Source organism: Callionymus lyra, chromosome 15 (assembly GCF_982586985.1).
Source record: "Callionymus lyra chromosome 15, fCalLyr1.hap1.1, whole genome shotgun sequence".
Classification (NCBI taxonomy): Eukaryota; Metazoa; Chordata; class Actinopteri; order Syngnathiformes; family Callionymidae; genus Callionymus; species Callionymus lyra.
Genome location: NC_141832.1, coordinates 22,566,140 through 22,578,643, shown reverse-complemented (window position 1 = coordinate 22,578,643; position 12,504 = coordinate 22,566,140). Strand labels below are relative to the sequence as shown.

Sequence of the window (12,504 nt, the reverse complement as noted above, 5' to 3'; positions counted from 1 at the left end):
CGTTGTTGAGTCTTCTGGTGCAAGATTACATATGCATGTTCGAGGCACCTGAAAAATCTAACATCCCACCCTTTTATAACTATATAAAAGAAGGGGTGAGTATTTGATCCATGATTCTTAAAGAAATCTGATCCAATCTAATTCTGATCCGTTAGAATTGGTGGAATGATAACAGTTTCTCCTTTGGAATTAGAATTCCACGTTCCCTTTTTCCATGTCTTAGGTATGCCTTTTTTTCATGCCACTTTCATCAGCTTCCTGAGAAATTTCAAGATGCCTGGCTTGTTCTTAAAAGGGTTGTATGGAACGCGTGGGGCCCTGGGGCTGATGCATTTCTTCATCATTTCATTGTGGTCTCAACTGGAGGATGGATTGACGGCACGTGTTTCTTCTTACTGGTAATTTGAAAGTCCATGTTGAAGTTTTGTCAAACTAATAGGCATCGCTGAAGAATGCTGCACTAGCTCAAGCTCTTTTTTTCTCAGATGCTCTGCAGCGTTGCAAGGTCCTGCTTATTGTTACCCTGCAGAACCTTAACTCCGTTATTTCTTTTTTTTTCTTCTTTTTTTATACTACATCGAGATACCTGCTGTTTGCTTCATTTATTTTATCGGTATGTTTACTTTCCTTCCTTGTTGTTGATGTCATTAAAATATCTTCTGTCATCAATAAACCTATTTTTAAGTAGTCAATACATAATAATTATATCATAAAAATATAAACTGCACAGCCAATCATGTTCCTCCTGGACCTCGAGCGATATTCCTGCTATTTTCATAATACAAATTTTTATCAAATACTGTATTGCCAAACTTTAAATACAATCTTCTGCCTTTGAACAATCACGATGATTAAGATGATAAGATGCTTGTTCTAGAGAAGAATAGCAAATTGAAGAGCTGAGCGAATCAATAAGGTTCTATTGCACAACATTAAGAGTAATGATTTGTTTTTATAAAAATTAAGTTAAGATTGGTTTCCTCTGGGCTCTCCGTAAGTAAGCATTATATGGTACTTTTCAGTGCCTAACAGACATGATTGAAAGTGCTTTGAACTGAAGTGCCCATGATTAAGCTTAGGTGTTATGTCAGATGTTAGTCACAGCGCTAAAAACTGTGTTAGTGTCTTGCATAACAAGTTAAAGGCAAAGGATCAGGACTTGTTTTTTTAAATGAGATTGTTTTGTATCACCAAATCATATCAAGTTGGAACTCTTTATCCTATCTAAAAATACTGTACTGTTCAGCTGAAAGTTCTGCATTTTTCCTTTAAAAAAAAAGGGATTTTGTTTAATTTCTTTATGTATTTTAAAGTTAAGTTAAAGCCAACAAGGGACTTATCAATGGTCCATGAATCTGGAGTCAACATCTTTATATAATAAACATATGAGGCTCCACGTTGCGACCTAATAGGTGTAACATAAAAGCGGCCATGCATGGGTGCGACCAACTATTCACTGGGACACAGTGTTCCACTTAAACAAGGAGAAGCTGTTGTCCCACTTGTCTGCGCTCACTTCAGGATCCCTGCTCGCTCTTCACACACTCACACACATGCTTTAACGCAGTTACACAACTCATCAGCTACAGTAGCTTAAAATGCATTTATCTGAGTTTGTCATAATGCATCTCTTTCATCTCTACCCTGTGGTGTGCAACACATTTTTATCTTACACCTGATCAGTAAATACTTCCATGCAATCCTTCATCTTTTAGTCATACTCTTAGCTTATTTGCTTCCACTCTTCAATCCCGCTCGTTGTCATCTCCACGCTGGGATTTACATATTTTTCAAGTCAAATTGAAAGCGTGACGTCACATGATGCATTTTGAATTCATACATATCCTCAGATTGCTGCAGGAACCTTGGTTGCTCTGGATCCTAGACTTTTCTACTTCTTCTCTAAAGTAAGAACACCCAGCAACAACATGAATATTTTATATTTTCTCTGGAGTGTTTGTCTTTCTTACAAAATACATAACTTCCGAGTCTATTTATAACCAGGACTTTCACTTGTGCTTTTAGTCTTCATGTTGGAATTCTGTCGTCAGAGAATCCTCTTCAGGTATCTTTCCACTACCATCCCATCATGTGCTCCTCTTGAGCAAGACACCATTCTCTATGCACCCTCAGATACCTTCATTATGTCGCACATTGTTGTGACAGTCTGGCTTTCTGTTGCCAGTCTGCAACAATGTTTTGATCAGAATCAGGGTCACTGAGGATACAAGAGATTGCTGGAATATTAGACTTTATAAAGATTTTCTCTTCATCTTTTCTCTTAGTCTGTGCTTCTAATTTGATTAATTCAGCATAGTTGAGGTCAACTTATAACTAAGATGTCCCATAAAATTGGATTTTTATTTAGTATATATAAAGACAATACATCAAATATTGACTTTTAGCTGATATATTTTTTACTCACTTTATTTTCTTGAATGTCCCATTAACATCAAAGTTAAAAGGAAATAACTTTAACTCTTGTGTTCATTTGGGTCAAGGTGACCCAAAGGCACAAAAACAAATGTGTTTGAGGTATCCCTTGTGTTGTCTCTTGGTCAATGTGAACAACCTGCACCACTGCATATGTATTTATGGAAACCAGGTCGTTCACCTTGACCCAGAGACACCACCACCCAGAATTTGTGTGAATTTAATTTGTTCCTTCATATCCGACTATGAATATTGTAATAAAAGCTTCTATCACAGCCAGAGTGCTGCTTAGAAAATCACTTTCCTTCCAACTTTTAACTAAGGAAACCACAGTAAAATTGCCCATGAATGCGACGTCTTATACCTTTGTTCCTATACGCTCTCTTCATTCTTCACTTTGAAAAGCCGTTCGTATTTAGCACTCCACTTCCTCCACCTTCTCGTTCTCCTTATATATTCTTCTCTTTTCCGCTGCTTCTTCCCTTTCATCTCTCTGCTGCTCTGTCTTTATCCTCTCCCCTGCTGGGATCCAAGCTCTGTCGCGAGCTCTACGTGGGGACAGTGACGGGCTCAGCGTTTATAATTAGTCTTCCTTTAGGACGCTCTGGCAGCGTCCTCTGCAGATGGTGCCGGCAGTTTCATCACCGCTGCACCAGCCACGGGGTCAGAAACAAAACAAATGAATCCTGAACTTTTGGGTCATTTCTGTTGCACACATGGAACAAACACCTGCACACACGTCTTTACTCACTGCAGTTCCAGGTCGTTGTGTTCCTGAGGCAGGAACTTGTACAGAGCTACGTAGGTGTGGATGGAATGGACTTCGATGCGCTTGGGAACCTGGATAGCGAGACCAATAGAAGTTGGATTAGATGACAATAACAGTTTACAATTCATGCATAGAACCCAAATGAATTGTCTGCTTTTTAAGACTGATTGAGAAGATGTTACTTTTTTCCTTGACCAACATTTTAGACATATTATTGTGGACCAAGTGAAAACCAATAAAGGCTCTGTCACACAAACACAAGAGTAGAGTGATGCATCAATACGTCGAGAAAAGAGTCGGGATATATCTTCTAAATGTCTGCAGAGGACGAGAGCAACTTTCTTGCTGACAAGCACTCAAGATGAGATTATTACATTGGCTGCTAACATCTTTGATTCCAGCATCCAAGAGATCCTGTTTAAGGTGTGCTCTACCACGCAGCGCTGTTTGTCTCGAGAACAGGCACAGAATGATGTAAACAATATAAAGAAGTAATACATGAGCGTTGTGTGACAATATCCCAACATTTGTCTCGCATTTCTTCAAAGACCTGCCACCCGTCACGTTCACAAGCTTGGATGTTACAAGCCTGCTGAGGAAGCTTGGATGTTTACAAGAGGATGCTTCATGAAACATGTATGGTTCCAGGAGAACATCAGTGAGGATTCTCAAGCCATCTTAGCAGGTCTTGATCGATCAAAAAAGGCGATCGAAAAGCCAATAGACCAAGCCACACTAGAAGGACAGGCTGGATCGAGCGAGACTGGGGGGTTGTGGCTGAACCATGGAGCTCCTTCTTAGGTGGAGTTGCACGGGAGAGAGTACTGGTCACGGTGCCCGGTCCTAATTGTGGTCAATCTGCCATGTGTCCTCAAGAACTGGCTTAACAGTTACAAAAAACAAAAAAAAAACTCCATCTATGAAACGGACAAATGGGGATGTTGTTGCAAGAACTGGAGCTGGAAACATAAGAACAGTAACAACCAAACTGGTGAGTTTGTTTGCCGCCGGATTCAACCTTGATCTAGATGTAGAGACTTTATCTGACTATCTTAAAGTAGAGCTCATGCAGGAACTGTCAAAAGATCGGCTATGTTCATTTAAAGTTTCTTCTGAATGTAAGGAAGTGAATGAAATCCATAATCCTCCTATATTGGCGGACAGAACTCTTTTGCGACGCTACTATGAGCCGCAAAAGTCACCCATCAGTCAAGTTTTCGAACAGCATCAATTGCTCACTAAACATTCAAAATAACTGTACAGGTTTTTTTCTATAACTTTTATGGCCTGTGTTTGGGCCAGAGAACATGTGACAGAGTTTACCGTACAGTGATCGACAATCGGCTAAAAGTACTGTGATATACTGTGACTCCTAGAAACCTTCCTTTCAAAACAAGACCGTCATCAGACAACATCGTCATCGGAATTGTTCGGGGTAGATTATTATTAGCGATTCTTTGGAGGTAGTCGCTAGATCAACTTATAAATATAAGCACAGTTAATGCTGACTGGTGCAATTAACTACAAACTTAATGGTAACCCACGTCTTAGTTGGACCAACGTATAAGTACACTAGACACACATGCATCGCTAGGCAGTATGAGAAGTCTGTAAGGAATAGAAAAATGGGAATATTGATCATTCTTGAGAGCTTGACTGGTCCTCCGTTACTAAGGAGGAACAACTGGGCAATTATAGTCTTACAGAGCAATCCCTTAATTATATCAATTTACCAGGAGATGCTGTTGTATATGTAAAGCCTCACTAACAATAATGTTATCAGGTGCTAGAAGGAGGTGAAAACGAAAACATCTTCAACCTGTACCTTCAAAGGCATATCTTGAAAAGGAGATATCACAGAATGATGGAGTCAGCATTATAAAGAGCTGTTTTATACCATTAAAAGTGGAGCTTATAGAGTAGGCTATACTGCAAACAACCAGCTAGTAAGAGTCACACCGAAATCAAGTCTGTGAAACAGTTAAAAAGCAGTCCAACTATAAAGCCATTAGTCTCGAAAAAACTACAGCTGAACTCCTGATGTTTGCAACCCTAGGGAAATTTACTCATTACCTATTAAAGACAAAGTGGGCAAGCTATGTAATGTCGCCCAGTACAGGCCTATAGATGTAGTCAGACTATTCTCTGAAGTACTGGAAACTATACTGCTTGATAGGCTTATAATTGTCATTGACTCTTTGGATAATCAATTGGGTTTTAGCGTAATCCTGTGTATTTATGCCCTTAAAGAAATGGTTGGTATGAATAAAAATCTGAACTTTTCACTTTTAATGTGTTCCATTGATGCACACAAAACATTTGCTAGGTAACCAGTAAGAAAAATAGTGGGTGAAATGGGAGTCTTTCTGCCCGTTTTGGTTTTGTTCATTGTGTGAGACAGGGGAGCATATTGACCCTCTTTCCCTTCAACCGGTATCACGGCGACTTGCAGCCTGTGGGACTGGTTGTTGTCTCTAAAAACAGCTGAATGTCTGCTCTGTATACGATTCTGATCACAACATAAAATAAAAATCCAGCTGTGACGCATGAGAGAGGACTTAAAAAAAATGACTTTCCCTACCTTTAATCTGTCAAATAATAATACTGCTGCCTGTGAAAAGGTCGAATTTCTCTGTCACAAAATACATGACCGATGATGATGGTATCAGAAGTCAGTGCTGCAATATGTATTCGCAGGCTATACACCTTTTTTCAAGTTCAGATTATGTCAAAACAGGCCAGTCAGACAGAAAGAGATCAAACATATTCAGGCTGGCACAGATTAGAGAACAAACCCGGGATGAATATTGTGGGAAAGCAATGACGAGTCACTTCAGTGTGGCACCATGGAAAGCAGCAACATCTGCTTCAGTTTGATGTTTTCACATGAACTGCCAAGGAGAGCATGCGGTCCCCATGTTAAACCATCTGGAGCCAAACACTCCTCACCTCTATGGACGTCTCTGCCTGGCCATCGCTGACTTCCTCCTCTTCCTCCTCCTTACCCTTCTCCCCCTCATTGTCGGGGACGGGGGGGCCTGTGGAGGTCGAGGCAGATCGTTAGAAAGTGTGAGGCGAGAATGTGCTCAAACGTATGCAGTCAGGCATGTCAAAGTTTTCCACTGACACGGTAGATCTCTCTCACACACCTGCAGACACGCACAGGTAAACACGGCATTTGCATGGACACACACACAGATACGGACACACGCTTATACATGTTTACCCCCCGTCTCCTGAGAGATCTCTTCGTCCATGCTGCTGTGGCTCTGCATCCTCTCATCGCCCCCTTCCCCCTTATCAGAGAGCACAGATACGGAAAGATTTAGTGGACGCAGCGTGAGGCCAAAGAAAAGTGTCTTTGCATTGAATTATTTAAATTCAAGGTCTACGATGTGGAACTTTTGTGAATAATTGATTCGCTGCCCTCGATGTGTTAAGAAGTGAAGCATTCCATCCACTCCCCAGCCACCAGACAAACAAGACCAAACAGTTAAGTAAACTTAAAGGTGTCAATGGAAAATTACATTCTCTCTTTCTGAATTTCACCATGAAAAACTGCTGATTTGTTTTTTACATTACTGGCAATACAGATGTTTCCGATTCTGATAACTATAAATAGATATTTTGAAATGAATTTGCCGCTTTTTTTTGTCTCTGGGTCACATGTCAACGACCTCCCTTGTTTCCATAAATACACATGCAGTGGTGGAGGTTGATCATTATGACCCAGAGACAACACCAGGGATTTGTTTTGGGGTCTCTGGGTCACATTGACCTTGAGATAAGGGTTCAGAGAATTAACTAAAAATACAACTTTTTTAAAACCATACATGGTCCTTCCTAGTTTCCTATTCATGTCGCCCTCCTAAGGTCCCAAGGTCAAACTAAAAGACTAATAATATAAAAGTAGTTTTGAAAGTTTTACATATTCTTTTGGAGTCCTATCTACCTTTTCACTGGTATTTCTTTTAAGTATGGTATTCCCTCAAAAAACTTGTTTTGATCATAGTTTTTCACTTAAACACATGTAAATACATGTTTGACATTAAATAATAATCAAAAGGTTCAAGATAATTTTAGGTATTTTTCAAAATGTCATGGCCCAAGAAGACCTTGTTATATTCAATTATTCCCTTGTTTTTCTTCAGTTTTCACGTCATATAATATGTTTATTCCATCTTTATTTCTGCTTGGCCGTCCATCAGAAATCACAATATATAGTGTGGTTATTTTATAAACCATCCCTGATCAAAATTTCACATATTAGGTTGGTCAGTTGGTCATTTACACTAGGACAGGAATTTATCACAATTATTATTATTATTATTATAATTATTACAGTCAAAAACATCTCTTTATGCATAAACAATTTCACGAACAAAAACAATAAATTAAAAACAATTTATTGCTTCTCTTAGAAAACAGTGTTATGGGTATAAATTGTGTTTAAAAAACTTTGTAATTATGGAATAAATTATGGTTCCTTGTGCTTTATTTAAACTTTCAGCTGGCTATGATAAAGTTTTTGTTTTTTTAATTAAAATCTTCTTTTTCTGTTTGTATTGTTTCCCCTAAACTTATTGAAACTTCCTTTCTGAAACCACTGATCTAAAGATTACCAGGATTTTAGGAAGTTTCCCTAGAGTGCTGCAACCTTTTTTTATTTGTTTGGAAAATTTCCAAATTGAAAATGTGGTGCGATGAAGGTTTGTTTGGCTCTGTTTGGATGGGTCACACACTCGTCATAAGTTATAATAATATCCCCAAAAAACAGATCATCTGATCAGCTCATACCAGGCTGCGCGTTGGTGACTCGGACAAACTGCCAAAACTGGAACGGCTCATCTGTGCCAAGGACGTCCCAAAACGCAAGGCAGCGTACACTGGGTCTACACGACACCGCACAGCCTCTGAAAACACACACACACACACACACACACACACACACACACACACACACACACACACACACACACACACACACACACACACACACACACACACAACCATGACTGCACAGTGAGATTCAACTGTGCTACTCTGGCAGAACCAGAGGGTCTGAATTAAAAATTGGTGCAAAGTGACCCACTTTAAATCTTCAATTGTTAATGAGGCGTTTTTAATCATGCTCACATTTTTACACAGAGGTTTATGGTTAGAAATGTGTCACCCCGATATATAGGAGGTCGTGATCGAAGAGGAAAACGATTATTATGTTTCCCCCTGATTTAGTTTATCTCAAGCAGAGCAGAATTAATCTCCAGAAACAAACAAATGGACATTTTTTCTGTGTTTAATTTAGTAGAGTTTCAAAGGACGGTCGTCATCTTGGGGAATGTTATGTCCCCCGTGAGGTCTGCTGCCCACGGCAGTGCTGCTGGGCTGGCTGCACATTGACGTCACACATCACCACGCACATGTTTCTGTCTTAACGAATGCAACCAAAACAACATCTTTTCAGAATTCATCACAATTCCAATAGGAGCCAAAAAGTGGGTTGAAAAAAGTCATGAACCGTACTTAAAGAGTTATTATTCTGTGAGTGTATGAAAACATGGTGGCCTAAAATGTGAGTTGTCATCATTAAGATCAAATATTTAACTGGGTGTGAACTCCAACCTCAAAGCCTTTGAAATGATTATTTAAATCCCTCGGTGAGATTAAATAAAGCTCAAGAAAGAAATGTTTGGCTTTGGCTTGCTCTGTCCTCTCTCAGCACTTTCAAATCAAAACAGTCATGATAATGTAATATTTTGTTCATGGTGACGATTAACACATCGCTTGCAGCTTCAAGTGTTGTGTACTTGAGGTGACACAATGATACAACTGCTTTGCCAGATGGGATCGTCCAGGCCTGGACTGCCAATAGACTCATCATTTCTAAGACGAGTCAGCGTTGACCCACTCATCGTAAAGTGTCGGAAGGAACGCTGTGTATTATTCACGCCTGCCGAACCATCCACTCAGATGTCGTAGTGTTGAACTCGGTGTGCGATCGGAGCCGTAGGTTAATTACACTGGGATGCATGTACGATATAAAGATGTGCCGGCGTGAGGCGACGACCGTGAATCAGCGAGGCATGCGGTGTTGAGATGCTCTCATAAAAAAGGAAATCTTAAGCACCTCGGTTGCTTTCAAGGAATCTGATCTTTCTCTCTCCAGGAATGTAAGGCTCTACTGTCTACACCCGCCCCACCTCACGAGAGATATCTGATGTTCCTCAAGGACTCTGTTGAACCACTTCTCCAAGTGCCCCAAAGACCACCTGCACTACTGTTGCATTCACCTTCCAGGCATGTTCTTAGCTCTTCTTTGAGCACCTGGAATTTTTCCAGTTCTTTTTCCATCATTTCGTTATATCTCAGGATGGGAACATCTACCACAACCGCCTTCATTGTTATTATATTTGTACAGGCTTTTCCCTGATTTTCTAGGACTCCTGTGTTTGTCTTATGTGTCTTGATCTTTTCAAGTTTATATTTAACTGTGTATTGATTTTGATTGTTAAAGGGCTTTATGACCCTGGTCTAGAAAGGCGCTTGACAAATAACCTTTACTTTACTTTACTTAGCTGCTCATCTATTGTCACAACTATACAAACAGAGGACCTGTGTGGTATTAGATAGTCAATTTTAAGAGAAAGATTTGTTTCATTGAGGGATCTACGGTGGCCCAGCGGCACAAAACAAATGAAAAAAATATGAAACAAAAAGGAAAATTTCCTGAAAGAATTTTTACAAATTCTAAAACAAAAGTGTATTTCCCGTAAACTAATTTACAAATTCAAAAAAATTAAAAATTAAAATAATTTATTAACTTTGACACAGGCTTTTCTTTGATTTTCTGAGACTCTTGTGTTTTTCTCTGTGTTGTCTTTTACAAATTTACAAACTATTAAACTTATTGAAGTTACATTTTACGGAAACAAACTTACAAACTCTGAGACAAAAGTGAAATTTCATTCAACAAACAAATTAACAAACCTGTGAAACCACATAAAGGAAATCATTTTGATTCAGCTTTTTAAAAAATATATGTTTCAGGAAATTAACTCTTGTTTCAGAATTTGTAAATTTGTTTCAGGAAATTGTATTTTTGTTTGGGGGTTTGTAACTTTGTTCAGGAAATTGAACTTTTATTTCATAGTTTGTAATTTTGTTTCGAACTTCTGGGCCACCGTACAGATCAGCAACGTTAAAACAAGCCTGAGCTTTAGTTCGCAGTGAAACATAAGCATCACCATCAAATGACATTCACTAAAATGAAAGCCATGAATTTAAAGAATGATTAATTTAAAAGAGTAACACGAAGAAAACATTTTTTCATGTACATACTTTCCGGTTGTGAGCTGTTCCTCCTGGTTTTCCGCTCCTGGCTTCATGTTGACAGGTGAGATGGACTCCTGCTTTTACTAGAGAACACGCACTAGCACACGCACCAATCTAAAAATAAACCAAACGGCTAGACGACATCACAGAACAGAAGCGTACAGAGACCGACAAAAACACTGACATGAACACACTCACCCATACACACACACCTAGGACACACACAGGGAAATGCTCACCTTGGCTTGTCGGGACTTCTTTGACGACCGCCAGCTGGTCAGTGACTAGCATCGGTGAGCTGAAGTTTCGCTTGAATGCGCCGGCCTGATAGAAGAGAAGAAAGCATTATTTTCTGGCCATTTCAGTCCATTCAGTTGTTATTAGATTCACCATTAGTAATGTGGGTTTACTCACTGGCTCATTTCTGCATCGAAGGAGCTAATTTTTTTAGACCTACAATTAAAAGAAGTACTCTCCAACAGATATTTAAACAGTAAATTAACTAAGTAATTTTTGTGCAGAAGGGTTACACATAACAAGTGGTTCACTGCATGTGCGTGTGTATTTGTACGCTGGTAATTTCACACTGAATTTAGCAGAGTAAGTGTTGCAGCTGAGATATCGGCTTTTCTTTGCCTTGACTTGCAAATGAGCCGCTCTCTTTGTCCGATTATGTCCGAGAGAGAAACAATCTGTGGGTAAAAAAATGCACACAAAAATCATTTTGTTCCAGTAAAGGTGTTCTGAATCTGTCACAATGCATTGCTGCCTTCTCCTTCACCCTCTAGTTCCAACACACAGATTTTAGTATTCTTCAAGTGGCTCACTGTGCTCAAGAGTCTAGCAAGGAGTTCTGTGAATAAACACAAAACAGCTCAAATCAACCATCATTTATATTCAGAATATTTTGTTTCACTTAAGTACTACACATACATGGTACAATAATACATGTTTGGGATTATTGTTTCTTAAAATTAATTTCATTTTGTCATGTCTTGTCTCACTCCCTGGTATGTACCTTCTCTATTTCTAGTGCCAGAGTCTACGATTTGTCGTTTAATTCAGCGTGTATTTTGAATCACCGTTCCCTTTGTTTTCTGAGACCACCTTTTGTTCTCCACCCTTCTTGTGATGTGATTTTAATTTCCTTTGGAGAGAGTGAATTGGAAACTTGAAAAACTTCTCCCTTTTGATAAAATGGATTTAATTTGGAACTATTGTGATTAAACTGTGATTAGTCTGTAATTTGATTGTTGCATCTGCATTCGGGTCGCGGTTTAGTCAACACCTCACAGATGAATGGATTACTTCCACTGGTTAAGAGTTATGGAGGTTAGGACATTTTTTTATGTTACCTTCATTTCATTTTAAACAATGCTGCTAATGTCACATAAACATAAATGATGTTGGTGGTCTAGATTTCTCATTTTACAGTTTAATTTGAAACTTCTCTATGCTATTTTGACCCCTTTATCTCCTAATTTTGTTGAAATTACCTCCGAGCCAAATGTTAGTTCAATAATTCTTTCAATGGATTTTCAAAAACACTTTCAGGAAACTTTAATGGGACAAGGTAAAGACTCTATTATTTGATCATATTAAGGTGGTGTTCTGGATCATCTGAATCCTGAAGACTCACAGTAGCGAGAGCTAATATTTCTTGTATTACTTGAATGTAAAACAGCAACTAATGTGTTCATCAGAATGTGTCCCTTTGAACTAAACTCTCTTTTCATTGAAATCTTTATATAACAATGTGAAGCCTGTTATTAAATCATAATGGGCTCCTCTCTCATAACCTCTCGTTCGCCGAGATTCCAAACAGGGGAGAACTTTATAAAGTAATAACTTCAAAACATGTTTATGATGAGAGACTTTACTGCATCTTGGAGAGGAAAACTTCAAGAAGAATACAAAGTTTGAGTTGGACATTAGTTGCCCTTTAAGCAAACAGATAAAAAATAGATACT

At 38.9% G+C, this 12,504-nt stretch overlaps 1 protein-coding gene across 2 annotated transcripts in view; it reads right to left on the bottom strand.

Moving 5' to 3' along the window:
- Positions 1-12,504, bottom strand: part of LOC148065381 (SH3 and cysteine-rich domain-containing protein 2-like) — a 39,725-nt gene that overhangs the window by 7,595 nt on the left and 19,626 nt on the right. The window contains exons 4-8 of one of the 2 annotated variants that reach the window (XM_087809971.1): positions 10,774-10,858; positions 8,000-8,115; positions 6,429-6,498; positions 6,152-6,240; positions 3,185-3,273 (exon numbers count right to left, since the gene is read on the bottom strand). In XM_087809971.1, coding sequence (XP_087666097.1) covers positions 3,185-3,273; positions 6,152-6,240; positions 6,429-6,498; positions 8,000-8,115; positions 10,774-10,858 — 449 coding nt within the window. The remainder of the gene's footprint in view (positions 1-3,184; positions 3,274-6,151; positions 6,241-6,428; positions 6,499-7,999; positions 8,116-10,773; positions 10,859-12,504) is intronic. The other variant, XM_087809972.1, reaches the window with a different exon arrangement.